Below are 26,875 nucleotides of genomic sequence, written 5' to 3'. Positions count from 1 at the left end.
AGACACCACCAGGGGCAGAAACCTCTAGTTTGTAGTTCCATGGTCCAGACTCCAAAGGGTAGAGAGCTGTCACTCCAGCCCCCACCAACAGAGGGGTTGCTGGGAGCTGGAGGGAGCGCTGGACAGAGGGGCTTGAATATGTTCCAGGACCTGGGGAGATAGACAGCGTGGACTGAGGGTTTCAGTCTCGTTGTTCTTTCTCCCCTCCCACGACATGGTGCCCTGAGTTTCTAGGAAGAACCTGACTCCCATCACCTAGCTCCACTGCCACGCATCAATGTGATGAGGTCCAAAACCAAAGGCAGCAGTGATGTGGGTCCTGATGACCGCCTCTGCTCTCTGGCAGGGTCGAGAGGAGAAGACAGAGGGCCAGCTTTCTGGCTTTGTGTTGGAGAGGCAGGAAGAGGGTGGGAAGCGCCCATCTCTCCACTCCCCGAGCAGCCCCTTCCTTAGGAGCCGGTCCTTGCTAAGCCTGCTGCTGTCCAGTGGCACGGCACTGCCACATGGTGGACACTGGCGGTACTGCGCCCAGTCCCCAAAGCACCGCCTCTCTCCCCCAGTTCCCCCAGTGCCTCATCTAGTATTCTCTCTTTACAGCCCCCGTGGCTAAATAGAAGAGAGATTATTAAACGTTGTAGTGGCACATTTCCAAGTCACGCTCACTTCCTCCCAGCTTTTTGAAGAAACTGGAGTATAAGGAGAAAGACTAGCATTAGGTCTACCTTCATGGGTTCAAGGTGGAAGGGCCTGGGTCAGTGAGAAATGTGCTAAGCAGAGCTGGGATTGGAAGGAAGTCTGCTGCCCTCACCTTGCTTTGCCCCTAAAAGTCCTTAAACCTCCCATTGTCCACCCCTGTTACTAGAGGCCCAGCATCACTTCTAGGATGCCCCAAACTTACACAGTTCTCACAGTGCCCTGAAAGAGAACCAGCAGTCGGGTGCAGGCCCTCCCAAGGGCCATGCCCTCTGCCAGCCTTGATGGACTTTGCTCTGCTGTAAGATTGCATCATCACCACCGCTGCCTTGCTGGGTTTCCTGCGACATCACAGTAACATGTCCGCACTGTACTCTGGCCCTCCTCCACACTGTGCTCTAGTCCAACTGGACTCTGGGCGGCCAGCACAGTCAGGGTCAGGAGGTGACTTCTGTGCCCTGTGGCACTGCCACCTTGGCCTGGGCAAGAGGACTTCATTCTTCCTGCCCCCCACCAACCTCTCACCCCTGTCCCAGCCCCATTGCTAGGCATGAAAAACCAGAGTGCTCCTTCCATCCCAGAGACCCCAGAGAGAGAACCACTAGAACTCACAGCTGCCTCATGGGAACTGCTGCAGCAGTGGTGGCTGGGTGAGCTAGAAAGACTGGAGGTATAGGGGCAAATTGCCCTTCCCCAGTTTGCTCATATGGAGTTCCCTCCTCCAAGCCCCAGACCTTGGGGACTGAGCATGTGAAATCACCCTCTTTCTTGCATCATGCGTGTCCACATTGCCCCTCTGCCCCCATACCCATACCTCAAACTTAGTGACTAGGGCCAGATGGTGAAACCTGAGCTCTGGGTGGGGGGGGAAACTCCACCCCCTGCAGGGGCCTGATGGGCAGTACAACTGGCCAATCCTGGGGCTCAGAGGGTAGGCCTGCCAGCTGACCACTAGGTGAGGGAGCCCCAGGTTGCCTGCTCTAAAGAGGCCCCAGGCAGTGACCAGACAAGAGCTGTGAGGGTCAAACTCCCAGATGGTGCTAAACACAGCTATCCATTGGACCACCCACTTTCTGCCTTCCTGAGTCCTAGGCAATAGAAGACAGGTGGCTCTACCCTTGGCCAAGGATAGGTGTGGCACTGGTGTCTGCTGCTGCGGGGCCCTCACTGGCCTCCACACAATCAGATCAACAGAAGGAGCGACTGCCACCCGAGGCTCCCGCCCTGACCCAGAGTCCTTCACCAGGAGTATGGGGATCCGTGATGTCCAGCTCTGGCCAGTGCTGCTGTGGGCACTGTTGTGGGCACTACTGTGGGCACAGGGGGCAGGGGCTGTGTGTCCTTCCTGTGGGGGCCCCACACTGGCACCCCAAGCAGAGCGAGCTCTGGTCCTGGAGCTAGCCAAGCAGCAAATTTTGGATGGGCTGCACCTGACCAGCCGTCCCAGAATAATTCACCCTCTACCCCAGGCAGCGCTGACCAGAGCCCTCCGGAGACTACGGCCAGGAAGTATGGCTCCAGTGAATGGGGAGGAAATCATCAGCTTTGCTGCCAACACAGGTGGGTGAGGCAGAGACAGGCAGAGAGCAGACAGGGGAAGGGAGGTCAAGGGGGTGACTAACAGAAAAAGTGGAAGTAGTGGGGTATAGAAATAGAAGGAGGAGTTGGGGCGGGCAGTCCCCATTTTTTCTAAAGGTGGTGCTAGGGAGAGCAGCGGGCAGGACATGCCGGAGTCTCTGAAGAGAGCTTCATCTCTGCTCACGTCCTTCAGTCCTTCTCCATCTTTCTGGCAGAGTCCTCCACTGCAACCTGCAGCTCCATGCTCACCTTCCACCTGTCTACTCCTCAGTTCCACCACCTGTACTATGCTCGCCTCTGGCTGCACGTGCTTCCCACCCTTCCTGGCACTCTTTACGTGAAGATCTTCCACTGGGGCCTGAGAAGGAAGCACCAAGGGTCCCGCACCCTCCTGGCTGAGCACCAAATGACAACCCCGGGCTGGCACGCCCTGGCTCTGCCTTCTAGTGGCTTGAGGGGTGAGGAGTCTGGGGTCCTGAAACTCCAGCTGGACTGCAGACCCCTAGAAGGCAACAACTCTGCTGCCAGACCACCTCGGCGGCTCCTGGACACAACGGGAGACCAGAGACCCTTCCTGGAGCTTAAGATCCAGCCCAATGAGCCTGGAGCAGGCCGGACCAGGAGGAGGACCCCCACCTGTGAGCCTGAGACCCCCTTATGTTGTAGGCGAGACCATTATGTAGACTTCCAGGAGCTGGGATGGCGGGACTGGATCCTGCAGCCTGAGGGGTACCAGCTAAATTACTGTAGTGGGCAGTGTCCCCCTCACCTGGCTGGCAGCCCAGGCATTGCTGCCTCCTTCCATTCTGCTGTCTTCAACCTCCTCAAGGCCAACAACCCTTGGCCCTTGGGTACCTCTTGCTGTGTGCCTACTGCCCGAAGGCCTCTCTCTATCCTCTATCTTGACCGTGATGGTAATGTGGTCAAGACAGATGTGCCAGACATGGTGGTAGAGGCCTGTGGCTGCAGCTAGCGAGAGGACCTGAGGGTCTGGAGTAAAGAAGTCAAACTGGGGGTTCCCAGGCAAAGGGCATCTGTGGCTGGAGGCATCAGATTCCTGAGCCACACCTCCACCCAATGGGCCACCTGGTAGTATTACTGGATCAACCCTTATGGGACCCAAATGGGTACTTTCTTGTCCAGACTTTGGCCTATTTCAGGTTGGTTGATGTGTGGGAGATGGGCAAAGTGTATCGTCTAAAGGAGTCTACCCAGAAAGCATGATTTTCTACCCTAAGTCCTATGAGAAGATGGCAGAAGTGAGGGAGGGAGAAGGCAGAGAAAAATTACTTAGTCTCTCTCAGGAAAAGAAAGTCCAGTAGTGAGGGAAGGAAGAAGCAGTCCCAGAGCCCAGAAGGCTTGGGACAGGCGAAACAGGCTAGCCAAGGGAAGGGGCAGTTGAAGCGCTTAAGGCAGAGCCAAGGAGATGGGCAAGCGGCTGAGAGAAGGTGTTTAGGACAGCTCCAGAAAGGGGAGTCAGGAGTGAGGCACCTGAGAAGTTCCCTGGCTTTTCCCAGGTGTGGGGCAGGACCCACTAAGGGGACAAACATTTATACGTACCTAATAAAAAGGAGGGAAAACATCAATTATGAGTCATGGAGAAAAGCTGTGGTGAGGGTCCAGAGCATTAGTTTTCAAGGTGTGGTCTGGGGAGCCCTGGGAGGTCCCTGAGACTTTTTCAGGGGTGTTCACAAGATCAGAACTATTTTCATAATAATACTAAGATGTTATTTGTCTTCTTCATTTTCATTATCTCAAAAGCATACAGTGGAGTTTCCTGGAGGTTGTATGGCATCTGACATTGTTAATGGGATGTGTGCTTGTGTATTCCTGCATTACAAGTTTTTTCAGTTTTGACTTCAAATATGGTAAATTGATAGACACCACAGTAACAAAAGTTGAATAATTTCTAAGAGTGCAGCAGAGACTTGAAACCAAAATGTTTGAGAATCACTGATCTCGAGAAAGTAGTATGCTCTCAAAGAGCTTCTCTGCAAAAAGAGCATATGGCTGGGGCTGGGGTGTGTGCCAGGTCCCTTCTTCTCCACTGACCATTGGTCTTGCCTGACCCTCTGGGTGTAACTGGTGTCCAGGCCAAAGTCATGAGAAGGTGTTTAGGACAGCTCCAGAAATGGGAGTCAGGAGTGAGGGGTGGTGAGCCTGAGAAGGGTCAAATAGGACTCCTTGTCTGTTCCTCCACAGTTACTACCTATATTGGTGGGGTCTGAGACCCCTTCCTAGCTTCACCTTTTCCCCTTGACCCTCAGACTGAACAGTTAATCTACTTTCTAGGCCCAAGGAAGTGTTCTTGGAAGCAGAGCAAGAATATGGGAGCTCTGTCTGAGGGGTGAGAGAAAAGGAAGAGACTCCTTTCCCCACCAATTCTTTTTCCCTTCTCAGAAAAGCCGGAGAGACTAAAATAGTTGCCCCTTCCCCTGCCTCAGGTGCATCACCATGGAAACACGAATCCAGAGGGTCAGGACACTCCCCTGTCAGACACTAGGGCTCTGCATTAGCAGCCTCTGCAGTGTGCCCACCCTTTCTTGAGACTCATACGACCCCTCCCTGGGCTCCTAACTGGGCTTTGGAGAGGGGACCTCCTAAGCCTCCTACTCCTTCAGCAGCCCCAGTCTCCTCTTGCGTCAGGACACCGAGAGGGTGTCGTGTGCCAGCAAGGCCAGCAGAGGGAGCAGACGACCTTGAAGCTCCGGAGGAGAGCGGGCTTCGCAGAGGTGCCGAAGTGGCCGCAGTCACCAGAACTTCTTTGGGAAGGAGAGCGAGGAGTCTCGGCGACCAGTACTTCAGTCCCGAGGTTCCTTAGTAATCTTGTGAACACATACTCGGCTCGCAGAGCCTCAGCTGCTGCTTTTCTTTTTTATGCTCCATAAACCCCTCACCCGCAACCCAACTCTGTCCCAGTCCTGTTCCCACCAAACGCCAAATCTGTCCTAAATCCTTCATGTTCCATCCAAAGGCTGAGGCCGGCAGATAGATTACAGGATGGCGGAATGCTCGGGAAGCACCCACAAGGTCGATGACCTTGCCTCCAATATTATCTTTCTCGGATGAACTTTCTTTTGTCGCTCCCCCTCCCCCCAATATATTTCTCAATGTTTTTTTCTGGCTCTGCTTCAGGGCCTCTTCATGGGCTGCCGATCCAAGAATCCATGCCGGGATTTACTGCCCACCAACAGCAGCGTGTTGGGGGGGGCAGTGTAGGCAGTATAGGGTCCCTCAAGGGAGGGGGAGGATCCTGGGGGTCCTGGGGGTGCAATAAGCCCGGCACCCCCTCTCTGGCTTCCAGCTACCCCGCCTCATCCTCCAGAACGGCAAGAGGGAGGGAAATAGGAGGGAGGTGAGGGACGAGCGGGAAGAGCGGCGGCGAGCCGGCGGCTTGAGCGAGAAAAAGTTTTTGCAAAAGGAAAAAAAAAGTTTGCGCTTCTCGCGGGTGGTCCCGGCTCTGGGCCCGGCGAGCTGGGCCGGCTGGAGGGCTGGCGGCCAGGTTAGGGGGGGCGGGGGTGGCACTGAGGCTACGCTGCCGTGGCCCTGTCTGCCCCCCCTCCCACCGCACATCCCCCAGCCCGGACTCCAGCCCTGGACCGCGCACCCCGAGCCCAGCGCCCAGACGGAGGTGAGAAGGGGGGCAGGCGGGGGCCACCTGGGAGCGGTGGGGGAGGGGGCCTGAGGGGATGCTTAGTTTGCGAGGGACTCTGCCCAACCGAGAGGGACACCTGGGGCACAGAGGCAAAATTGGGGGGTAGGGGGGAGAGCCTGAGGTGAAATGTAGAAAGTCGGGAGATTTTCATTTGTATCTCCTCCGGATCTTTTTTCTTCTGACAGCCTGTCTGTCTCCGGCAATCGTGGATCTCTTTGTCCGACTCCGCCTCTCCCATCTATTAGAGACACCTCACTTTCGTGAGGTTTGGTTGAAGAGGCTGGAGCGACTGCTAGCTGGAGGTCTGCGTGATAGAGAGGGAACTCCAGCTGTGCTCTGAGTGCCGGCAGGAAGACGTCGGTGTTTCTGAAAGGAGGGGACAGCAAAGGATTGAACTCTAGGTGGGGTAGGGATGGGTGTGTTTAAGGCGACAGAACCACTGGGGGTGGCTGGGCTCGAACCCCTGACCTGTCTTGTGCCAGATGGGCTTGTTGGTGTATGTACATCGGAGAAAAGGAGTGTCTTCTGTACTAGGAAGGGGCCTGGAGTGGCCCGTGTCTTGTTTAGGCCCTAGAAAGACTCAAGGAATTTGGACTCCTAAGTCCCAAGGACTGTGGTCAGGGTGCTAGGCAGGAGTTGATGAGACCTTGTCTTGACCCTCTAACCTCAGGACCACCAGGGCAGCTGGGGCCAGCGGAGGGAAGATACCCCTACTGGGACTGGGCGGGACCACTGGCCACAGTCTGCCGGTGCATCCCCATTGGCCCTCTCTCCCAAACAGAAGCTGGGGACCAAGGCCCCTCCTTTGATTCAGACCACCCTGCCTGCCCTTGCTCCCCGCTCCGAAGCCTCTTTCAGGCTCCCTGACCCCGAAACAATCCTCTCTGGGTAGCTAGCTTTGGGGACAGGATTAGGGAGAGGGGAATCCCACAGAGACTGGGGACAGAGGTTTAAGGGGGCTGAAGGAATGGGGTCTTCTAGGATAAGTCTTTACGGTCCAGTAGAGGCAGAAGGCGGACCGACTGCCTGGGGAAGTTGTAAAGGCCGGTATTAGCGTCGTTTTCCCTAGGAGGCAGGGTTCAGAGACAACCCCCCATCCCATATCATCTCCCCGGCATCCTCTGCCCTGCAGCACTGACCCCGCCCTTGACGTCACTAAGGGTTTCCCGGGGGTCCTGAGGGGTTAACTCAGGAACAGCCAGCTGGGATACCAGGAACCTAAGGTGTCCGGACCCCTTCTTCTCCCCATACACACCTTATTTTATTCACCCAGACCTCTTTCTCTCCCTATAGTTCTGGATTCTTCTTTCTTTTCCACCTCTCCAACGGGACCCCAGTTCTCCAACTCTGCCCCCACCCCCAACCCAGCCTCTAGGCTCCACCACCACCTTTCTGGATGCACTGAGTGGAGGAGGGAAAAATGTGGTCCGCCTCTCAAGCCCCCCACCCCACCCCCGCCCCAACAGCTTTTCTCCACCGCGGCTTGCTCTACTGGGCTCCCGGGACGGGCGGGGGAAGCCGAGCCGTCTGCAGCCAGAGCCTGCGGCGGCGACTTGGGTGGGCCGAGGAGGCACGGGGGCGGGAAAGGCGGGCCCGGGAGAAGGGGGCGGGGCCGGTGCTTGGGAGTTGGGGAGGAGGACTCTGGAAAATAGGGGGACACATGAGATGATTCAGGGCTCCATCAAGGGAACCCTAGGACTCCAGAGCTCCCTGCCCCATCCTGCTCTCTCATCCATACCCCAGAAAACTTAACTGAAGCTGGAAAAGTTGGCAGAATTTTTCTTTAACCGCGTGAAGGGAAGACGTGGGTGGGCTGTTGCACGCGTGGGCGAGGAGGGATGTCGCCCTATTTCCATCGCGGCTCTGCTGCAGCTGGGCAGTGGGACGGAGATGACTGAAAGGACGTTTGGGGGAGTCTCTTTAGTGTCTGCGGGGGTCGTTTGAGAGCCACCGCCTCCTTCCTCAGGATGAGTCATAACGGGGGAAAGAGGCGAGAGACGTGTCCCCCACACACACACCCAGCTGCCAGCCAGCTGTGCCCCCAACCCCCAACCAACAGAGTGCCAAGGTCGAGTTGGGAGGTCTTGGATGCGGGATCCGATCTCCTCTGGGAAAGTAGGAGTTAGTAGGGGTACAGCCCAGGCTGCGGGGCTCGAGCTGGGTCATGGGGTCCATGTTCCGCTCCCCATCCTACCCCGCCCTCACCCTAAATCCCAGCATCCCGGGATCACCCACCGCGCCGGTGGCCCGCTCCCAGTCGTTCTCCACCCTACCCCGCCCCGCCCCACCCTCAATCCCGGGAGACCGGAAAACCCGGGGCAGATTTAAAACTGGAGTTGGAGAAAAAGAACAGTAGCACCCTCCCTTTCCTCAGACTTCGTTCTCCCAAAGCCTTCCTTCCCTCACAGTCCCTTTCCTGTTGCCCAAATCAGGCGGAAAGAGGTGGGCGCTCAGATCCAAACCACCCCAGAATAATATCAGCTTCCATCCTTTGTACCCAGCAGCCCCAGGAAGGCTCCCCTCAGAAACCTTATCCCATTCCACACGGTTTTCTGCCGTAGAGAAAAAAAGCAGCTCATCCCAGCTCCCACTTGGCCCCACCAGCCTCGCGGGCTGGGCTGTGGTGAGGACTCCCTCTGCTGGGGAGATGGCAGATGGGCTGTCTGTGGGCTGGCACCAATTAAGGTAAGGGAGGGGGGCGCAAGGAGAGCAGCCCACCCAGTGCTTGAAGTCAGACTCTCACAGGGGTTCCCCCATTCCACCCCTCAATGGTAGCCATGGTCAGGGCAAGAAGAAATAGAGAGGCCACGGTATAAAATCACTTGGAGCTCAGGTAGGTACCAATAGTCCACACCATTCCTCCCTACACACGCACACACACACCCAGGCAAAGCTCCCACCCAGTTCCCACAGAGATCCCCAGCACTGCCACCGCTGCCTCTTCAGCGCTTCTCCCTTTGCCCTCACCCTGAGTGATGATCGTTTCAACTTGATTTCCCATGGCAGATGTCTTGGAGTGGCTCTGCTGGGGTTTTGTGCCTGAGTTAGGTATTTGGCCTTATCTATTTCTCTCCCTGTCTTTATAACTTTCAGATCACCCTTCTCCTCCTACAGTATCCCTGCACTCTGCTCTGAGGCACCATGTTCAACTCGATGACCCCACCGCCAGTCAGTAGCTATGGCGAGCCCTGCTGCCTCCGGCCCCTCCCCAGTCAGGGGGCCCCCAGCATGGGAACAGAAGGTCAGTGCATGTATCAATCCCAGTGTCTTGAGGATGGGCAGACGTCTCACCTAGCCCCAGAGATCCCTCCTCTACCTCCTACCCTGTGCGTTTCCCATCTAAGATTTGAGGCCCCATGTCAAAAGGGCTTAGGACAGGGGATCAGGTCTTCCCTGGGGTCTCAAGGTGAGGCCTTATGTGTCCTCCATTCCCATCCCCCATTCCAGTGGTCTCTCTTTTCTAGGACTGCCTGGTCTGCCCTTCTGCCATCAGGCCAACCTTATGTCAGGCCCCCAGAGTTACCAGCCAGCCAGAGAGAATGACAGCTTCACAGAGGGTGAGGCCTCAGGCAACATCTCTGAAACTTGTCCTGAGGGGGAGGGCGGGAGCACAAGGGAACTAACTTGGAAGAAATGCCTGCAGATGGGAGGGGTCAGACCATGATCAGGAGGTCACAGATGGGCAAAGCACAGTCAAGTGTCCTCTTTTTGCTAAAAGACGTGTCCCTTGACCATATCTCCTGTTTCCTGCCCCAGCCCCACTCTTTCCTCGCCCCCTGAGTGCAGTCAAGTTGACCAAGAAGCGGGCGCTCTCCATTTCACCTCTGTCAGACGCCAGCCTGGACCTGCAGACAGTTATCCGCACCTCACCCAGCTCCCTCGTGGCCTTCATCAACTCTCGCTGCACATCTCCAGGGGGCTCCTATGGCCACCTGTCCATCAGCACCATGAGGTGCAGACAGCCTCAGGCTAAGAGGCTCCTAAAGATCAACTGAACCCCATTAAAAGCCTCAAGCCCTCCAAACCACCTGACCCTATTTGAATCCTAATCATTTCAAAGGCACTGAAGCCTTCCTCAGTACCTCCCTAGGACTGACTCAGCCATTTCCCATACCGTCTTCCAGAAACCCTCCAATAGCCCAAGAACTCCTGAGACTTTCTGAGATGATGGTCCTAAGTAATTGCCTCCCCTCCTCCTCCTTAGCCCATCTCTGGGACTCCCACCCCAGATGAATCGCCAAAAAGGGACCTCGCCTTCCTTCGGGGTCCAGGCCTGTGGTCCCCATGACACCACCCAGGGTGGGATGATGCCGCATCCTCAGTCCCGGGGAGCCCTCCCAACTTGCCAGGTGAGTCCTCATGTTGCCATGTGATTTCTTTCAGCTCAGGGTGCATGGGTGGTAGACTTTATACGGGAAAGAGGACACAAAAGTTTTCAGTACCAGAAAAATAAAAGGGTCTGGATGCTGGGGTTCAGTCCTCAGGGTTTAATCAGACTCTTCCACACAAGATCCCACCTTTTGCCTATCCCAGTCACCAGTGCAGTCTGAGAAGGAAGTGCCTTCCAAACCCAGGGGTTCCAGCTGCACGGGTGGGGGTGCACAGGGCAGGAAGACCTGGCTGGGCTTCCTCTTCCTTCTGCTCACTTCCACCTTCATCACCCTCACCTCTTCCCTTGGGGAAGCTGAAGTCTGAGCTGGACATGCTGGCTGGCAAGTGCGTGGAGGAGCCCCTGGAAGGTGATATGTCCAGCCCCAACTCCACAGGCACACAGGTAAGGGAGGAGAAAATTTACCTCTGGAAACTGAAAGAAGCAAAAGCTGTTGCCTAAATGACCTGATGATTGTGTCTCCTCCTCTAGGATCCCCTGCTGGGGATGCTGGATGGGCGTGAGGACCTTGAGAGGGAGGAGAAGCCTGAGCCTGAATTTGTGTATGAGACTGACTGCCGCTGGGCTGGCTGCAGCCAGGAGTTTGATTCCCAGGAGCAGCTGGTGCATGTGAGCCCCAGTGGATAACAGGAATACTGGTGGGAGCCTGCAGGATGTTCTGAGCAGGACATTGCAGAATCAGGCTAAGGGCAGGAGGTCATGATATAGAGGTCAGAGGTTGATTGCCAATTTGGGCAGGCAAAAACTCATGAGTTCTGGCTTTGTTCTAGAAACCAGGAAGACCTGAGATGTGGGCTATGCTATCCTTCCTGCCCCTTCACAGTCCCTCAGGAGGTGGGGCTGTGGAGTAACTGGGTGGGGTGGGAAGTCCAAGGGAGGGTCTGTTCTGGGTCTCAGTAAGCCTCTGCCTCTCCCCTCTTGCAGCACATCAATAGTGAGCATATCCACGGGGAGCGGAAAGAGTTTGTGTGCCACTGGGGGGGCTGTTCCAGGGAGTTGCGGCCCTTCAAAGCCCAGTACATGCTGGTGGTCCACATGCGGAGACACACGGGCGAGAAACCACACAAATGCACGGTGAGGCACCCACTTCCCAGGCTCAGGGTGGTTCCACAAGGCAGGGCCTATTGACTCCCCTGGGCCCTAGGCACTGTGCCTGCTACTCTGCCGCATGGAGAAGCCCTGCATTGTGGACATAAGGTACTCCCAGGACAGCCCTATCCCAAGATGACCTAAAATCCCCATACAGGGAGATCTGCTCTGGCTGGACCAGATGCTCACTGCCTCATCTCCATGTCCTTGCAGGAAGAGTGCCTCCAGCTCCTTGTCTGCCCTTGTCCCCAGATTTTGGGAATTCTCCTGAAGCCCTAGTGCTTTTCCATCTTGAGTTACGTTCTCTGTTATCTGTCCCTTTTGAGATTTAGGGTTCCTCCAATCCCCATGTCCTTATTTCTGAGCTATCCTTTGACCCCCACATTACCTAGTTTGAGGGGTGCCGGAAGTCATACTCACGCCTTGAGAATCTGAAGACGCACCTGCGGTCACACACGGGTGAGAAGCCATACATGTGTGAGCACCAGGGCTGCAGCAAAGCCTTCAGCAATGCCAGTGACCGAGCCAAGCACCAGAACCGGACCCACTCCAATGAGGTGAGTGCCCCACCTAAGAAACCCTCCTCATTTGAGAAGCTCCTGCTGGGAGATGTCCCACAAGAAATCTTTAGTTCAGCACCCACTCCACAGAGGTGAGTTTCCCTCCCTCCACAGACTTCACCTCAAGCAGGCCTTTCTGAAAACAAGAATTTCTATTTGCCACCCCTTCCCTTACCTCTAACTAGCCAAGAGCTAACCTAAAATAGGGCATTCCAACTAGGAGACCCCTGGTCCCTTCAACCCAAGTTTATGAGTCCTCAAAGACCCCTCATCTCTCCCAGCTTTGGGCTACCAGCTTTCCTGAACTTCTCCTTGAACCTCTCATCTTCCACTCCAAAGGCCACCCTCTCCTTACTTCCTTGGGTGCTGTACACTGCTCCCTGACCCACCTCATCCTCAGTTGGTGCTACCACTTTTTTTCATTCCTTCGGCCTTCTCCTACTTTGATCCCTTTGCCTGATGCTTTCCACTCAACAGAAGCCGTATGTGTGTAAGCTCCCTGGCTGCACCAAACGCTACACAGATCCCAGCTCACTCCGGAAACATGTCAAGACAGTGCATGGTCCTGATGCCCATGTGACCAAGCGGCACCGAGGTGATGGCCCCCTGCCCCGGGCATCATCCCTTCCCACAGTGGAGCCCAAGAGGGAGCAGGACGGAGGCCCCATCAGGGAAGAGAGCAGACTGACTGTGCCAGAAGGGGCCATGGTGAGACAGCCCAGGCAGCCCCCTGCCTCCACACCCCACTTGCTTTGCTGACCTCTTTCCAGTCCCCTCCCAATTCCTCCATACCCTCCATTGTAAATCACTCTTCTGTGGCCAGTCCTCACACTGCATCCCAGTGTCGCTTCTTGGGTTACCCCAAATCTAGGGATTTTAGTGTACTTAACCTACTTAATTGGTGCCACAAACTCTTATATAGACTTAATATATCATTCTAAGCCTTTTTACATACATAGTTTCACATACACCTCACAACAACTTCATGAGAAAGGTATTTAACTGTCCCCACTTTCAGGTGAGAAAACTCAGGCACTGAGAAATTGTCCAAGGTCATAGAACTAAAAGCATGAATTCGAGCCCAGGTAGTCTGTGCTCCAGCTTGCACTCTTCTCATCAAATATCCCCTCCACTCTGCCCCATCCGTCACCTGCTCAGTTCACTCTATACCTGCAAGCCTCCCCAAAGCCCCAGCAGTCACTGGCACACAGGCTTTAGTGATTCACTAAGTTCAGAGCACTGTGGGGAAGGGGGAAAGGTGCCACCCTCAGCCCTCATCTTCCCTACAGAAGCCACAGCCAAGCCCCGGGGCCCAGTCATCCTGCAGCAGTGACCACTCCCCAGCAGGCAGTGCAGCCAATACAGACAGTGGTGTGGAAATGACTGGAAATGCAGGGGGCAGCACTGAGGACCTGTCCAGCCTGGATGAGGGGTCTTTCATTGCTGGCCCTGGGCTGTCCACTCTTCGCCGCCTTGAGAATCTCAGGCTGGATCAGCTACATCAACTCCGGCCAGTAGGGCCCCGGGGCCTCAAACTGCCAAGCTTGACCCACACAGGTGAGACCTAAGTTTTGGGGGGGGCATGGTGCTTGCTGGGCTAAGATCTTGACCTTCTCTGTGGCTGAAAAGGGGACTTCACCCTTCAGAGCTGCCATACAGCACCTTTGTACAATTAGAAAAAGTCCCCCTTCCTCAAGACACTTTCCTTCCACCTATCAGAAAACTGTTGTGATATACAAAGTCTATGATGGGAATACTGTCCCCTAGGACTGTGCAGTGTACAACCTGTACAACTTCACAGTGGCTCTGAATCACTGGTGACCTAGAGCAGAAAGGGCATGAGAGAAGGAGACAGAACTGAGTAGTTACGGAGCCTGCCCCTGGTATTCAAGGATAAGGCTGTCCCATGAGGGAGGCAGGGTGACATTCACAGTTTTCCCCGGCCACCCTGCCTTTTCTCCCTGTCACTTGCAGGCACCCCTGTGTCCCGCCGTCTGGGCCCCCCAATTTCTCTTGACCGCCGCAGCAGCAGCTCCAGCAGTGTCAGCTCAGCCTATACTGTCAGCCGCCGCTCCTCCCTGGCCTCACCTTTTCCCCCTGGCTCCCCACCAGAGAATGGAGCATCCTCTCTGCCTGGCCTCACGCCTGCCCAGCACTACCTGCTCCGGGCAAGATGTGCTTCAGCCAGGGGAGGTGGTACCCCAACTACTGCAGCACCCAGCCTGGATCGGATGGGAGGTCTTCCTGCACCTCCCTGGAGAAGTCAAACTGAGTATCCAGGGTACAACCCAAATGTAGGAGTCACCCGGAGGGCCAGTGACCCAGCCCGGGCTGCTGACCGCCCTGCCCCAGCCAGAGTCCAGCGATTCAAGAGCCTGGGTTGTGTCCACACACCTCCCCCTGTGGCAGGGGGAAGAAGGAACTTCGATTCCCAACTCCCAATCTCTGTCTACTCACCACAGCCCCCCAGCATCACTGAGAATGTCGCCATTGATACCAGAGGGCTACGGGAAGAGCCAGAGGTTGGGACCTCCATAATGGGCAGTGGTCTGAACCCCTATATGGGTTTCCCACCTGCCAATACTCTGGGATATGAGGGGCCTGAAGGGGCAGCAGCTGAGCCTTATGGAGCAGCTAGGGGTCCAGGCTCCCTGCCTCTTGGGCCTGGTCCACCTGCCAACTATGGCCCCAACCCCTGTCCCCAGCAGGTCTCTTATCCTGAACCTATGCCAGAAACATGGGGTGAGTTCCCTTCCCACTCTGGGCTTTCCCCAGGCCCCAAGCCTCCAGCTGGAGCCTACAGCCAGTGTCCTCATCTTGAACATTATGGACAAGTGCAGGTCAAGCCAGAACAGGGGTGTCCAATGGGATCTGACTCCACAGGACTGGTACCCTGCCTCAATGCCCACCTCAGTGAGGGGCCTCCATGCCCACAGCCTCTGTTCTCCCACTACCCCCACCCACTGCCTCCCCAATATCCCCAGTCAGACACCTATACCCAGTCACCCCCTGATTATCTTCCTTCAGAACCCAGGCCCGGCTTGGACTTTGATTCCCCCAGTCATTCCACAGGGCAGCTCAAGGCTCAGCTTGTGTGTAATTATGTTCAGTCTCAACAGGAGCTACTGTGGGAGGGTGGGGGCAGAGGAGACCCCCCAGTCCAGGAACCTCTCTACCAGAGTGCCAAGTTTCTGGGGGGTTCCCAGGTTAGCTCAAGCCCTGCCAAGACTCCCATGTCCACATATGGACCCGGCTTTGCCCCAAACCTGCCCTGTCATCAGTCGGGCCCCTATGCCACCCCTTCACCATGCCGTGGAAACTTTGCGTCAGGGGCAAACGAGGCTTCCCACCGGGGAGCAGCACTACCCCGACTTCTGCCCCCGCTGCCCACATACTGTGGGCCCCTCAAGGCAGGGGGCACCAACCCCAGCTGTGGCCATCCAGAGGTCAGCAGGCTGGGAAGGGGTCCTGCCTTGTGCCCTCCTCCTGAAGGGCAGGTGTGTAACCCTCTGGACTCTCTTGATCTTGACAACACTCGGCTGGACTTTGTGGCTATTCTGGATGAGACACAGGGGCCAAGTCCTCCCCCTTCCCATGACCAGGGGGATAGTTCTGAGCATACCCCACCTCCCTCTGGGCCTCCCAACATGGCTGTGGGCAACATGAGTGTCTTACTGGGATCCCTGCCTGGGGAGACACAGTTCCTCAACTCCAGCGCCTAAAGAGTAGAGAACCCACCCATCACAGATCCACACTTACAGAGAAATCAGGAGGAGGGGCCACAGCCCCCAGGATGCCCCCAGACAGGAGATAGGGGCTGAGGCTGCACACAGTCTGTATGTTTTGGGGAGGAATTTGATGACAACGCTGTTTCCTGGTAATAAAGGAACTGCATCAGAAAGAGCTCCGCTTTATGCATCATTGTCTTGGGGAAGGGGCCATGACTGGGGACAAGAGAGGCAGGGGTTAATCCACCCACTTCTCTCTTTAGAGAAGCTCCTTCACCCCACCTGAACTCTTCACATCAGACTCTCCAAGACGGAGACAGTCATTTGGGAAACAGGATTTAAAGGAATGTCTTCAAAACACACCTGGCCCCACGCCTGCCCAAGGGCACCCAACAGATCACTGGAGACATGTATCTCTTTTTCCTTGCTCAGGGGAAGAGGCTATCGAAGTTGGTGAGCAGCAGCTGGACCAGCTGCCCAGGGTAGAGAGCATGGGCTGCCGGGTCAGCAGTCTCCTGCTCTGGCCGAAATAGGGTTGGTCCAAACACGATTCCCAGGTTGTGGGGGGTCATGCGGTTCTTATCGGAGTGTGCTATCACCCTGCGGACAAAGGCCAAGAGAAGGGGCTATAAGCAGGGCTTTGCCACTTCAAATAAGTCTAGCCTCTCAAAGGTTTAAGGAGGGAAGAGTTCACTTTGGGTCCCTCCATGTGGCCAGAAGAAACCAAGGAGAGAGGCTCAAGAGAAATTGAGATGGGACTAGTGGACAAACTTTTAGGATACAACTTGAAGGTGCAACCTAGGATACACCTGCCTCTTCCCACTCCAGAGACTGCCCCTAGAGCCTCTCCACTGGCAATCTGGGAGGCTTTCATTCAAATGGCTATCTTCTCTCAGAAGCCACTGCCTAGGCTCAGCTTAGCCCATTAAGCCATCACCACTGTCCCAAAGAAAGACAAGAAGGCACAGGGAAGTAGAGGAGGTTTGCTTTTCCATATTTCTCTTACAGTATCCCCGGGCTTGTTTTGGTCCTCATTTCCCCATCTGATGCTGACCAATCACAAGGCTTTGCCCCCGGTAACATGTTCCCTGCACAGTGGTTGCCTGTTTTCACATTCTGCCCTAAACTTAGGTGTTCCCCTACCTTCAACCCATTTGAACAAAGAATCCCTGCTGCATGCTCCACTCCCCACTCCCCCTGCATGAACCCAGATGTTCAGTCCTCCTGACCTGCGTAAATGCTCCAGGAGGTACCACAGAGTGTCATGGTTGGGCTTTGGCATGGAGTCAATTAATTCTTGTATTTGAGAGAGGCGCTGTTCTGACTCAGAGAGTGCTAGAGAAAAGAGTGATGGGAAGGGCATGGGGCTGAGGTTAGGCACGGTAGTGGGCAGGGGTCTCACTCCTCTTTCCCATGCCTGTTGAAGACATCATTAACCTATCCCAGCTTCCTTTTTCACAGAGCCCAAATGCAGCCTTAGAATTGTTTTCAACTCAGTGCTCTAAACCTTCACAAACAGACAACTGGAGTCAGCACATGAGTTGAAAGTTACTCTCCATGTCTGTGCTCAGGAGGGGTCAAAGGAGTGTAAGGGAGCCTCCACTCTACTCATGCCCCACCCCATACCAAGGGCACTGTCAAAGCAGTGCTCATCCCTTACCAAGGGCAGCACGAAAACGGGGAAGCAGCAGTGGGGGCACCAGAGGCTGGGGTAGCTCCCTAAGAAAAAGCTTCAGGGCTCCAGTGACCACGTGAATGTCGTCCCACTCAGCACTGTCCAAATCTAATCGGCCTTCTGGAAAGAGAAGGTAGTACAGAGGGGTTCAGGGCTCATGCAGGGTTAGAGGGACCCAGAGATTGAGGGAAAAGGGGTTTGGGAGAATATCCACTAAGCAGACCCAGAAATGACTAGGGGATCCACAGTGGGACAAGACAGCAGAGGTGGGGATAGGGACAACCCTCCCAAGAACAGGACATGGGGGAATCCATGGGGAGCAGGAAGGATTTGGGGAACTCTGAAGGGCCTAAGGGACCTTCCATGGAAGTACCTTGTCCTGGATGTTCTGGGAACATGTACCTCCCATCAGAGGTCACTGCCCGCTCTGCCACATGTATGAGAAGAGATCAAGAGCTAAGACATGCAGTTCCAGCCAGCAGATCTCCCTGTCCTGCCAACCCTCTCCCTCAGAACTGCCCGTGGTTCTCAAGCACTAAGTTTTTAGTACCACCACTTGACCATAAGCCTTCCTCACCTCTGTCTACTAGAAAGCGAAGCTTCTGGACCACTGCCAAATTCCCACTCACTCGGTAAATGCCATCCACATCTAGACCTAGGAGATGAGGCAGGGAGCAGATGAGGAAAACTGCTGCAGAGTGTATGTGGTAAGGGCTAGTGAGGGGTCTGAGGGTGGAGAAGAAAAGGACAGAGGAAGACAAGGGTGTGGGAGGTGGGCAATTCTAGGCCTTGGAATTGAGTAACAGGAGATTCTGGAGTCTCTGGGAAAGTGACCTCTCTTATCCACAGCAGCAATGCAAAGCTGAACAAAGCTGGGCACGGTGTCCCCTTCCCGTTGACACAGTGATTCCAACTGGCAGCCGAACACCTGGTCTGGAGAGGCACAGAGTGAGATGGGAAGCCAGAGCCAGCAAGCCCCATGGAAGATTGTGTCGGCTCACCCTTCACCGCTTAGGGTGGGGTTGCCCTCTTGAGGCCCCCTGCCCCCCATAATCAGCAGCAGGGGGAAAAGCAGTGGTCTCAGACAGCTGAGCCTGTCTGGGAAGCTCTGCTCTGGACCTCACTTAAGTTTCTTCATCCATGAAACAGGCTGATGCCCATTTCGAAAATGCAAACGCGCTCGCCAAACGCGGAAGCAGGACACAGAACAAGGACGCCAGCCTGCCTGGCCCCCCTCACCTCGCAGCAGACCCCGCTCCTGCAGGCTTTGCAAGGGCGGTCTCTTTGCAATAAGTCGTTTAAGTTTGTTCCGCACGCGGTTCTGCTCAGTTCCTTCGGGACTCCGACCTGCAGGAAGCAGGTAGGAGAAAGGTGGAATCGAGCGCGAGAGCAACGGCCCTGCCGAGCAGCTAGGAACCGCGGCGCCGGTCCGCGCGGCCCGCCCCTCACCGGAGCCCCGGCGGCTGCCACCGCCGAGCCGCAGCAGTGGCTTGGACACCGGCCCCGCCTCCTCTTCCTCGTCCTCCTCGGCGCTCAGCTCCCCCAGCTCCGCGGGTCCCGAGCCTGACAGGCGCAGCTCCAGCGGGTTCTCCCGATCCTAGACCCGGATGGAGAGGGAGCCGAGTCCAAGTTGGAAGAGCGAGGAGAGATCTGCATCCCCGCCTCCAAGCAAGGAGACCCTCACTTGCTGCTGGGGTCCCCCGCCTCAGGCCCACCCCCGCAGCCCCTTGTCGCGTCCCCTCTCCCTCCGCACGCCCCGGCCCGCGGACTCCCACCCCTCTCACCAGGCGCTCGATGACCGCCCGCAGCGCCCGATGCCAGGCTCGCAGCTCGGTCTCCTGGTCTGACTGCAACAGGAACTCGTGACCAGGGACCGTGCGGATCTGAGGGGCCGGTGGGGAGAGGAGTAAAAAGCATGCAGGCGAAGCGGGAGACCCGCGCGGGAAGTGAGGCGCACCCTCGGTCTTTGAGGGTGCGCCAGGGAACTCACGTGCAGGACATTGCGGCGGCTGGACAGGTGGCGGCCGTGAGCCACGGCCGCCCCTCGCAGGTCCACGCTGCTTTCGGGTCGGCTACCCGCTGGTCCCTGGCAATTAGGGGATAAACTAAGGCGGCGGCGCTGTATCCCTCCCTGCCTCTTCCTGCCCAGTGGACTGCGAGGAAGCGGAAGACTGTGCTCTTTCCCCCCGTCGCCCCGCAGTGGGCCTGGGGTGGCTAGAAGTTGTGCAAGACCGCCCCCCGCACGCCCGCTTCTCGTCTCCTCCCTTCCCACTCACCCAAACTGAGGACGGCGCAGTCGGTGGAGGCTCTCGGTAGAACACCAGGCTGTTACCTGCTAATACCACCCAAGATGGGCCCCAGTTCTTCCTGTGGGAGGTTGTGGGAGGAGTGGTGGCAGTGCAAAGGTCACTTAGATTCACCAGTGGAGGGCACTCTCCCAGCACAGCCCTAGACTAGGGAATCCAACCACAGGGCCCCGGCCCTATTCTGGTCTTACCTGAGCTTGCGACCCCCCTGGGCGATCTTAGTCACGTTGAGCGGGCCCGACTTTTCTACCTCCTGGGAAGTGGAAGTGTGGGAGAGTAGGGGGCGTGCGTCAGTAAGTCACCCAGCGCCCCCCACAGGCGCCCATCTTTCCCCAGAGGGTCTCCCTAGAGTAAGGGCCTTTCAAGTGGCTGGTGGGAGGGGGTTGGGTAAGAGGATGCCCAGAGAACACTCAGGAAGAGGAAGATGTTTCTGGAGTAGGAATTGGGGGCTGCGGCAGGGAGGATCTTGGCATTCGCAAGGAAATGGGAGACTTACGTGGGGATCGTCCAGAACCTGTGGCAGAGGTCGAGGGGGCTGCAACGCTGAAGGCTGGTCTGAGGGGTTGAACTGGGTGGCGCGTTGGTGGAGGCCCGGTGAACCCTGGGGGAGGGGATTGGAGAAACAGGTGGAGGAACCTCCAACTTCCGAGTCCCTGGCTGTAGGGGGAAGAGGGGTGCGGATGTGGGTGAGAGGCAGAGGGTATGGTGGGTAAAGAAGAAATGTCTTGCATAAAAGAAAATCGTAAAAAGATGGCTTTTCCTACATGTGATCTCAAGGAGGGAGGGATCTCACCTGGGGGCCAAGCAGTTCTGGGGTCCCTGTGTCAGATTCTGAGCCCTTTGCCTGAGGTTGCAGGATACTGTTGTCCCTATTCAGGGTCTGTGCCCCCTGCATGGATCCAGGGATCTGGGGGAAAGGAGAGGTGAAGTTACATTTAGATGTAACTCTCTCCACCACTCTCAACACCGGTCTCACAATTTTTTGATTCTTCTGAGAACCCCAGAGAGAAAATACACTACTCTGGGGTTCAGTAGGGCAAAGAAAGGGATTAAGGGGACAAAGAGATAAGCAGTAGGGAGGCCTCACCATCTCTCGAGTGCGAGTGTGGCGTGGGGGCTTCCAGGACTTGGAGCCAGTCAGCGAATTTATGTAGTAGCAGCGTCCGGAGTTGAGATCCAAGTGCTGCTCCCAGGCGTCCAGCCTCTGCAATGGGGGGCATGCAGGGCTTGGGGGTGGGGACCGTGGACAACGGCGAAGGTCCACCAGGTTGCAGTACACAGGAAGCTCTGACATGAGGGGCTGGGGTCTTACCTACCAGAAAGGAGGAAGAAAGAAGTAGTCATTCTGCTGTGCCTTTCCCCACCTTCTCTCCATCTGCCACCTCCTCCCCGCCAACCATTTTCTTACCAGCAGCTCCTGGCTGGGGTGACCCAGGTCCTGGGGAAGAAACCCCAGTCCCTAGCAGGTTTGGTTTTTCTTTTTTCTTTTTTTTTTTACTCCCTCCCTCATAGTCTTCTTTGCTTTTCTCCTCACTTCCTGTGGCCAACTTCCCTCCTCCCCCACCCCACCCCAACCCAGGGCCTCAGGAAAGGGGAACAGGCTTTGTGTGTGTGTGTGGGAGGTGGGGGTGAGGGGAGTGCCTCACCCTCACCCGCTCCAGAATAATAGGAGACTGGAGAGGGGTCAGAGCTCCCTACAAGGGACTGTGAGAGAGGAGGGGCCATTTTTCACCAACTAGTAAGTAAGAGAGGGGAGGGGCTGAGTCTTCTGGAGGAGCAAGAGAGTTACCTCTCTAGAGCAGACTTGCTGGTGACTTGAGCTGTCAAGACAGGACACAGGAAACACCATACCCTGGCTCAGGAGTCATGAGGAAGAGAGAAAAAAGCACAACTGAGTTGGCCTTCTGTCTGCCAGGTGCCATATACTTCGTGATCTTTGCTACTTGGTGTCCCTCAGCTAGAATTTCTTCTCACCTCCTAGTTTGCTTCCTGGTTGTCTTTTCCTCCCCCTTATTGAGATTCAACTAAATGACATTTCTTCAGAGATACCCTCCTAAACCACATCATCTTTCTCCACCACATATATACTTCTTGGGAGCTCTTATCAGTACCAAAGCTTATCTTACTTATTTGTTTATGTGTTTTCACCCCCATGGGAATCCTTTGAGGGCAGAGAGTCTGTCTGTCCTATTTGCCACTATGCCTAGAATAGGGCCCAGCAGAAAATATCTATTGCACTTCCTGCTCAGAAGAGCTGGGACTCACCACATTGTCACTGGCCTCTGTCAGCAAGTCTTCCTGGGAGAAAGATCTTCCACTTGGGCCTTCCTGGAAGGGCTTCAGGAGGGTAGGCCTCAAATTGGTAACATTGACACTTCTACACATTTTGGGGGGAAGAGGAGGAGGCTGCTCAGACATAACCTGGGTTCTGCCCGGGCATTCCTGAGACAGGTGCAGCTCCTTCAGGGAGCCAGGAAACAACTTTGGCCCTGGAAAACATGAGAAATGGGAAGAATGGGGGTCAGGCCATCAGAGGTGTGATGTTAGCTGGGTCCTCTATCCTGGGGGCTCACAGAGAAGGCAAGAGCAGGGGAAAGTTACGGAAAATTATATGAGACCTAGAAGGCTTGAGACTGAGAGGAGAGGCAATAGGGACACCATGGTGGGAATAAGGAGTACGTTGATCAAAGGGAAGTATGAGAAGGGGGTGAGCAGGAGCTTTGGAGAGAAGGATCCTTCCAATAATTCCCAGAAGCTGAGGAGGTAGGAAGGTGACCAGGCAGGGCTTACTCACCATGAGACCAGAGGGATTGGCTGGGGCTGGTGGTGGTTGGGCTCTGGGAAGGGATGGATTCCTCCATCATGAAGGCAGCTGGGACAAAGATGGGTGGAGAGACAGAGGGTGCTCCCAGGCGCCTTGCTAACCACCAGTCTGAGTTGGTCTTCTGAAGCAGTAGGAACCTGTCCCCTTCAGCCAGAGACACCTGCTGGCCATCTCCTCCAGTGTAAGTGAAGGCATAGAGGGCACGGAGCCAGGATCCCTGAGAAGGGCTTTGGAGTCCCAGCCCTAGGCTCCCCCAGGTACTTGGCCACCACTGGCCTGACAGCATTGTGGTCAGTACTGTCACCTGTAGGAAAAAGGGGTGTTGGAGATCCAGAAAGGGACAGGACTGGCTGCTTCCAGGCAGAGAGACATGGCTCTAAGAACAGTATCAGAGGAAGGTAATGCTAGGAACCCTGAGATAAGAAGAGAGGGTAAAGCAGAGCCTAGGTGGGGGTCAGTGACAGGTTTTAGGGGCTGAGAACTCCTGGGTGATGTGACTGGTGAGGAAGTATATAAGTAAGGTGAGAGAGGATGTGGTCAACAGGGCTGTGAGGCCACCAAAGCAGGAAATCAGAGGAGTGGGCCTAGCTCGGTGATTTTCCTCCAAGTACCTTCTGGGGCCCATCAGAGGGGCAGGAGGAGCTGGTCCTGGATGGTAGGGGGACTTTCGATCTGGATACAGGAAGATGAGAAAAAGGAATCCACTCTGAGACAGAACAGAGGCAAAGAGACAGGAGTTAATGACAAAGATAAAAAGTTTGTGACCCTTTATTAAATTTACACAGGCACCGATGTTTCCGTTACCAATTGCCACAGACCTAAAGCTGCATACTTCCTGTGCAGACTCAGAGAAACATAGAGGTAGAAAAACAAAGAACCAGAGAATAGTAAGACCAAATTTGAAAGAAAGAGAAAGTGGATGGGAGAAACACAGTAGTTTTCAAAGTCAGAGGAAGGGATGAAAATATCACCATTCTCTTAATCCAGGATGTGTTTTTAGGAGCTGAGAAGCCTGATACAATCCTCTGTACATAAGCCTCTTGGTCGGGGCCCTGCTTTATTGTGTGGGTTCATTCATTCATGCTCTTAATAAGGATGGGATGAGCACCTCCTGTGTGAAAAGAACAGTGTTAGGCACTGGAGATGAGAGGGGAAGAAGAGAGACACAGCTCTTGCCCCCTTGGAGCTTAAGGAAAGATTCTAACTAATGACCCAATAAATTTATTAATTATAATTGAATCAGTGACTATGAAAGGACAAGTGGTACAGGATGCTATGACAGCATATGAGGGCGGATGGGGGATTGATGTCAACTTCCCTGGTGGAAGGTAGAAACTGACCTCCCCTGTCGATTGCAAGAGCTTTAAAACACACTTGTGCTTTCCTCCTTACCTGACCATTCCTCTTTTCCCGTTTTTTGTTTCTCCACTGCACTAAGCAAAGCTTTCTGTGCCCTTCCCCCACCCCCTTGGTGACATCAGAGATCCAGCTCTCTTCCCTGACCTTGATCTGAGGGCTGGGATTCCACCTCACTGATCATCCTCTCCTTTCCAACTTCTAAAATAGTGACAAACTACATGCATTCACTTATTCATCTGGTGTTTGTTAAGTGCTCAAATTTCATCTCTCCTACCTTCTCTGCCATTTCTCCTGCACTTTATCCTCTCCCTCTTTATTGACTCCTTCCCATTAGCTTTTAAACATATCCAAGTCTCCCACAAACTCCCTTTGCTGTACTCTCCAGGCACCACCCCCTCTCTGTTTCTCTTTACAGTCGAACTTCTTGAGTAGCCTACCTATAGGCATCTCCATTTCCTCTCCCTTCACTCCCTCACCTTTGCAAGGTCATTCCTCACTAGGGCTACTCCTGACCTGGCACAGATGCTTTCAAGTCCTTATATTGCTTGACATCTCAGTAGCAGCCAACACGATTGACCGTTCTCTCCTACACACACTGCTGGTGCCCCTCTTATCTTTTAGCAATTCCTTCTCTGTTGCATAAGGAAGGACTTTCCTTTGCTTGTTCCTTAAACCCCAGAGGTCTGTCTGAGATCTTAAGCCCTTTGCACTCTATAAACCCTAAGTGGTCTTATTCTCTCCCCAGCCCAAATGTCCTCCCTTAATGGCTGAGTTCCTAATCTGCAGTCCATATCTTTCTCTGAAGCTCCAGTCTAATCTACTGTCTACTGGATAGCTCCACTTCGGTATTTCATAGGTACCACAAACACAGTCTGTTCTAAACTGAACTTGTCAGCTTCCCCCACAAACTTGGTTCTCTTCCAGTACAATGGTTCAATTTAAATTCAATAAATATTTATTGATGTTTACTACCATATATGCCAGGCAGGAGCTGTGTACTTGGCATCATAGATTAAGAATACAAATATGGCCTCTGCCCTCTCATAGAATTAAAATACAGTGTGATAATCACTATGATAGAGGAAATATTATCATCTCTTGGAGCACATAGAGGTGTACCCAATTACCCACGCCAGAAACATGACAGCCAATCTTAATTTCTCTTGTTTTCTTACTCACATTTAATTGATTACTAAATCTTTCCAGTCTACCTACTTCCTTTAATCCCTACAACTACCACCCTCTTTAGCCCAGATGGCATAACCTAACTAGTCTTCTTGCATACAGTTCTGTTCCCCTCCAGTCCATTCCTGGCACAGTAGCAGGTGTGACCTTTCTAAAACACAAAAATGTCCTGATACTCCCAACTTAACCTTTCAAAGGCTTCTCATTGTCTTCAGAGACAAGTCCAAATTTTACAATATACTTTACAGGTAGACTTCTTCCCTTTAGCCTAGCCTTTTTACACTACCCACCACAAACTCTAGCCACACACTAATTCCTCACATACCTAAAATGCACTGAGGTCTCTGGTCTTTTGCATGTGTTTTTCCTCTGCTTAAAACAATTCCTCTCTCCACTTCCACCAATTTTCACCTGGCTGACTCTTACTCATCATTCAGATCTCAGTTGAGAAGTCACTTGCACAAGAAGGCCCCTCTTAACTCCTTAGAGTAAGGCAGGGGCCCTAACTAGGAGCTCCCACAGTATACATCCCCCATTATAATTTTCATGACATTTTAAAGATTATTTGATTTTCTGACTTCCCAGGAAATCTGTGAGCTCTCCCCAAAGCAGAAGCCTGAATCGATTTTGTTGATAATGTATCTTTAATGCCTTGTATAGTTCTTGGCACAAAGTAAATTTTCTGTGCCTCAGTTTCCTCATCTGTAAAATTATAATGTGAGAACTTAGTTCATTGTTTGTATTTTGTAAAAGAACAACCATGTTCTTACAGTTCACAATTTTATGGGGCAGAAAATGGGTGGAGCTCAGCTGGGTGATTCTTCTGTCCTATATGGCCTTGACCAGGGTAACTTGGTAGTATTCAGCAGGAAGATGGGTTGGTCTAGAGAACTTCACTCATTGATCTGACACCTTGACAGGGACGATTGGAATGCTGGGATCAGCTGGGACTGTCAGCATGAGACCCCTACAGCATGGCAGTCTCAAGGTAGTAAGACTTCTCCCATGGCAGCTCAAGGCTACTACTAGAGTGTTCCAAAAAGCCTGGGCAGAAGCTGCAAGGCTTCTTACGACCTAACTTCAAAAGGCCCAGAACCTCACCAAAGCTTTTCAAGAATGAAATTAAACATATGTAAAATGCTTTTAATAGTGCATAACTTATAAGTACTATTAGGTATTAATTATTCTTATAGGAATGTAAAGATGAAGAAGGGTCCTTTTCTTAATTATAATGTGCTTTCTTGTATAATATATACTTACTGCCAAACTCTGCCTTACTTCCCCTCAATCTGACCTTTATCCAACACGTTTCCTCCCCTTTAATGAGATTATCTAGTTGTATATTAGTCGCAGACTGGCATTAAATCAATATTAATAGTCGCATTCTTTGTTATGAATAGGCTATGTACATTAATCTCCATTGTGTCACTACAGTAAACGTAACTCTCAACTCTGAAACTCTTGATTCTTACGAACGCGGGCCGAGCATAGGCCACTGGGAGTAGTATCGCCACATCTTCCCCTCAGCCCGTGGCAAGGCCGGGTTCTCTGTCACCGCGCTCTGGCTGCGTTAGGGGAATGAAGTTGGCGGGGCGGGGGGGGGGGGGGGGGGGGGGGGGGGGGGGGGGGGGGGGGGGGGGGGGGGCGGAGCCCGGGGGGGCGGAGCCCAACCGCAAACGCCTCCCGGGCCCACCCACCAAGCAGTGCAGCTCATGCGCCGTATCCACGGCAGCTCTGTCTCTGACATCCTTTTCCTGTTTCCTACTGGTGCATGATGGGAGAAATAGTCTACTTTCTGGGAGAGGAGCTCGCGGGACGACCCAAGTCAGAACT

General features: G+C 54.2%; 3 protein-coding genes across 12 annotated transcripts; 2 read left to right on the top strand and 1 right to left on the bottom strand.

The window, feature by feature from the left end:
* Nucleotides 1-4: 4 nt before the first annotated feature.
* INHBE (inhibin subunit beta E) lies at nt 5-3,246 on the top strand. Its single transcript, XM_036992075.2, has 2 exons — nt 5-2,253; nt 2,487-3,246. The coding sequence occupies exons 1-2, from the start codon at nt 1,944-1,946 to the stop codon at nt 3,242-3,244; spliced, it is 1,068 nt and encodes a 355-aa protein (XP_036847970.2). The 5' UTR covers nt 5-1,943; the 3' UTR covers nt 3,245-3,246.
* Nucleotides 3,247-5,782: 2,536 nt separating this feature from the next.
* Nucleotides 5,783-15,697, top strand: GLI1 (GLI family zinc finger 1). 4 transcript variants are annotated; one of them, XM_036992069.2, is made up of 12 exons: nt 5,783-5,902; nt 9,020-9,167; nt 9,391-9,483; nt 9,683-9,878; nt 10,131-10,275; nt 10,611-10,700; nt 10,788-10,925; nt 11,241-11,390; nt 11,798-11,962; nt 12,443-12,673; nt 13,255-13,522; nt 13,940-15,697. In XM_036992069.2, exons 2-12 carry the CDS (start codon nt 9,068-9,070, stop codon nt 15,685-15,687), a joined length of 3,324 nt encoding a protein of 1,107 aa, XP_036847964.2. In that variant the 5' UTR covers nt 5,783-5,902; nt 9,020-9,067; the 3' UTR covers nt 15,688-15,697. The 4 variants fall into 4 exon arrangements, with proteins under 4 accessions (XP_036847964.2, XP_036847965.2, XP_036847963.2 ...); XM_036992070.2 differs by having other exon boundaries at nt 5,786-5,902; nt 9,041-9,167; XM_036992068.2 differs by lacking the exon at nt 5,783-5,902 and adding an exon at nt 6,193-6,327.
* A 162-nt stretch (nt 15,698-15,859) lies between these two features.
* ARHGAP9 (Rho GTPase activating protein 9) lies at nt 15,860-23,180 on the bottom strand. Of its 7 annotated transcripts, XM_017680798.3 has the most exons (19): nt 23,110-23,180; nt 22,469-22,802; nt 21,940-22,163; nt 21,464-21,526; nt 20,762-20,986; nt 20,468-20,581; nt 20,171-20,275; nt 19,866-19,927; nt 19,645-19,735; nt 19,359-19,454; nt 19,153-19,251; nt 18,818-18,965; nt 18,608-18,715; nt 18,203-18,301; nt 17,946-18,023; nt 17,742-17,795; nt 17,354-17,488; nt 16,923-17,028; nt 15,860-16,293 (listed from the first exon to the last, which is right to left on the bottom strand). In XM_017680798.3, the coding sequence occupies exons 2-19, from the start codon at nt 22,782-22,784 to the stop codon at nt 16,122-16,124; spliced, it is 2,295 nt and encodes a 764-aa protein (XP_017536287.1). In that variant the 5' UTR covers nt 22,785-22,802; nt 23,110-23,180; the 3' UTR covers nt 15,860-16,121. The 7 variants fall into 7 exon arrangements, with proteins under 7 accessions (XP_017536287.1, XP_017536288.1, XP_036847966.1 ...); XM_017680799.2 differs by lacking the exon at nt 23,110-23,180 and having other exon boundaries at nt 20,762-20,878; nt 22,469-22,799; XM_036992071.2 differs by lacking the exons at nt 18,203-18,301; nt 23,110-23,180 and having other exon boundaries at nt 22,469-22,799.
* Nucleotides 23,181-26,875: the final 3,695 nt, after the last annotated feature.

The sequence above is a fragment of the Manis javanica genome, chromosome 10, assembly GCF_040802235.1.
Source record: "Manis javanica isolate MJ-LG chromosome 10, MJ_LKY, whole genome shotgun sequence".
NCBI lineage: Eukaryota > Metazoa > Chordata > Mammalia > Pholidota > Manidae > Manis > Manis javanica.
The sequence above is the reverse complement of the archived record's forward strand: the minus strand, read 5'-3'. Positions and strand labels throughout refer to the sequence as shown.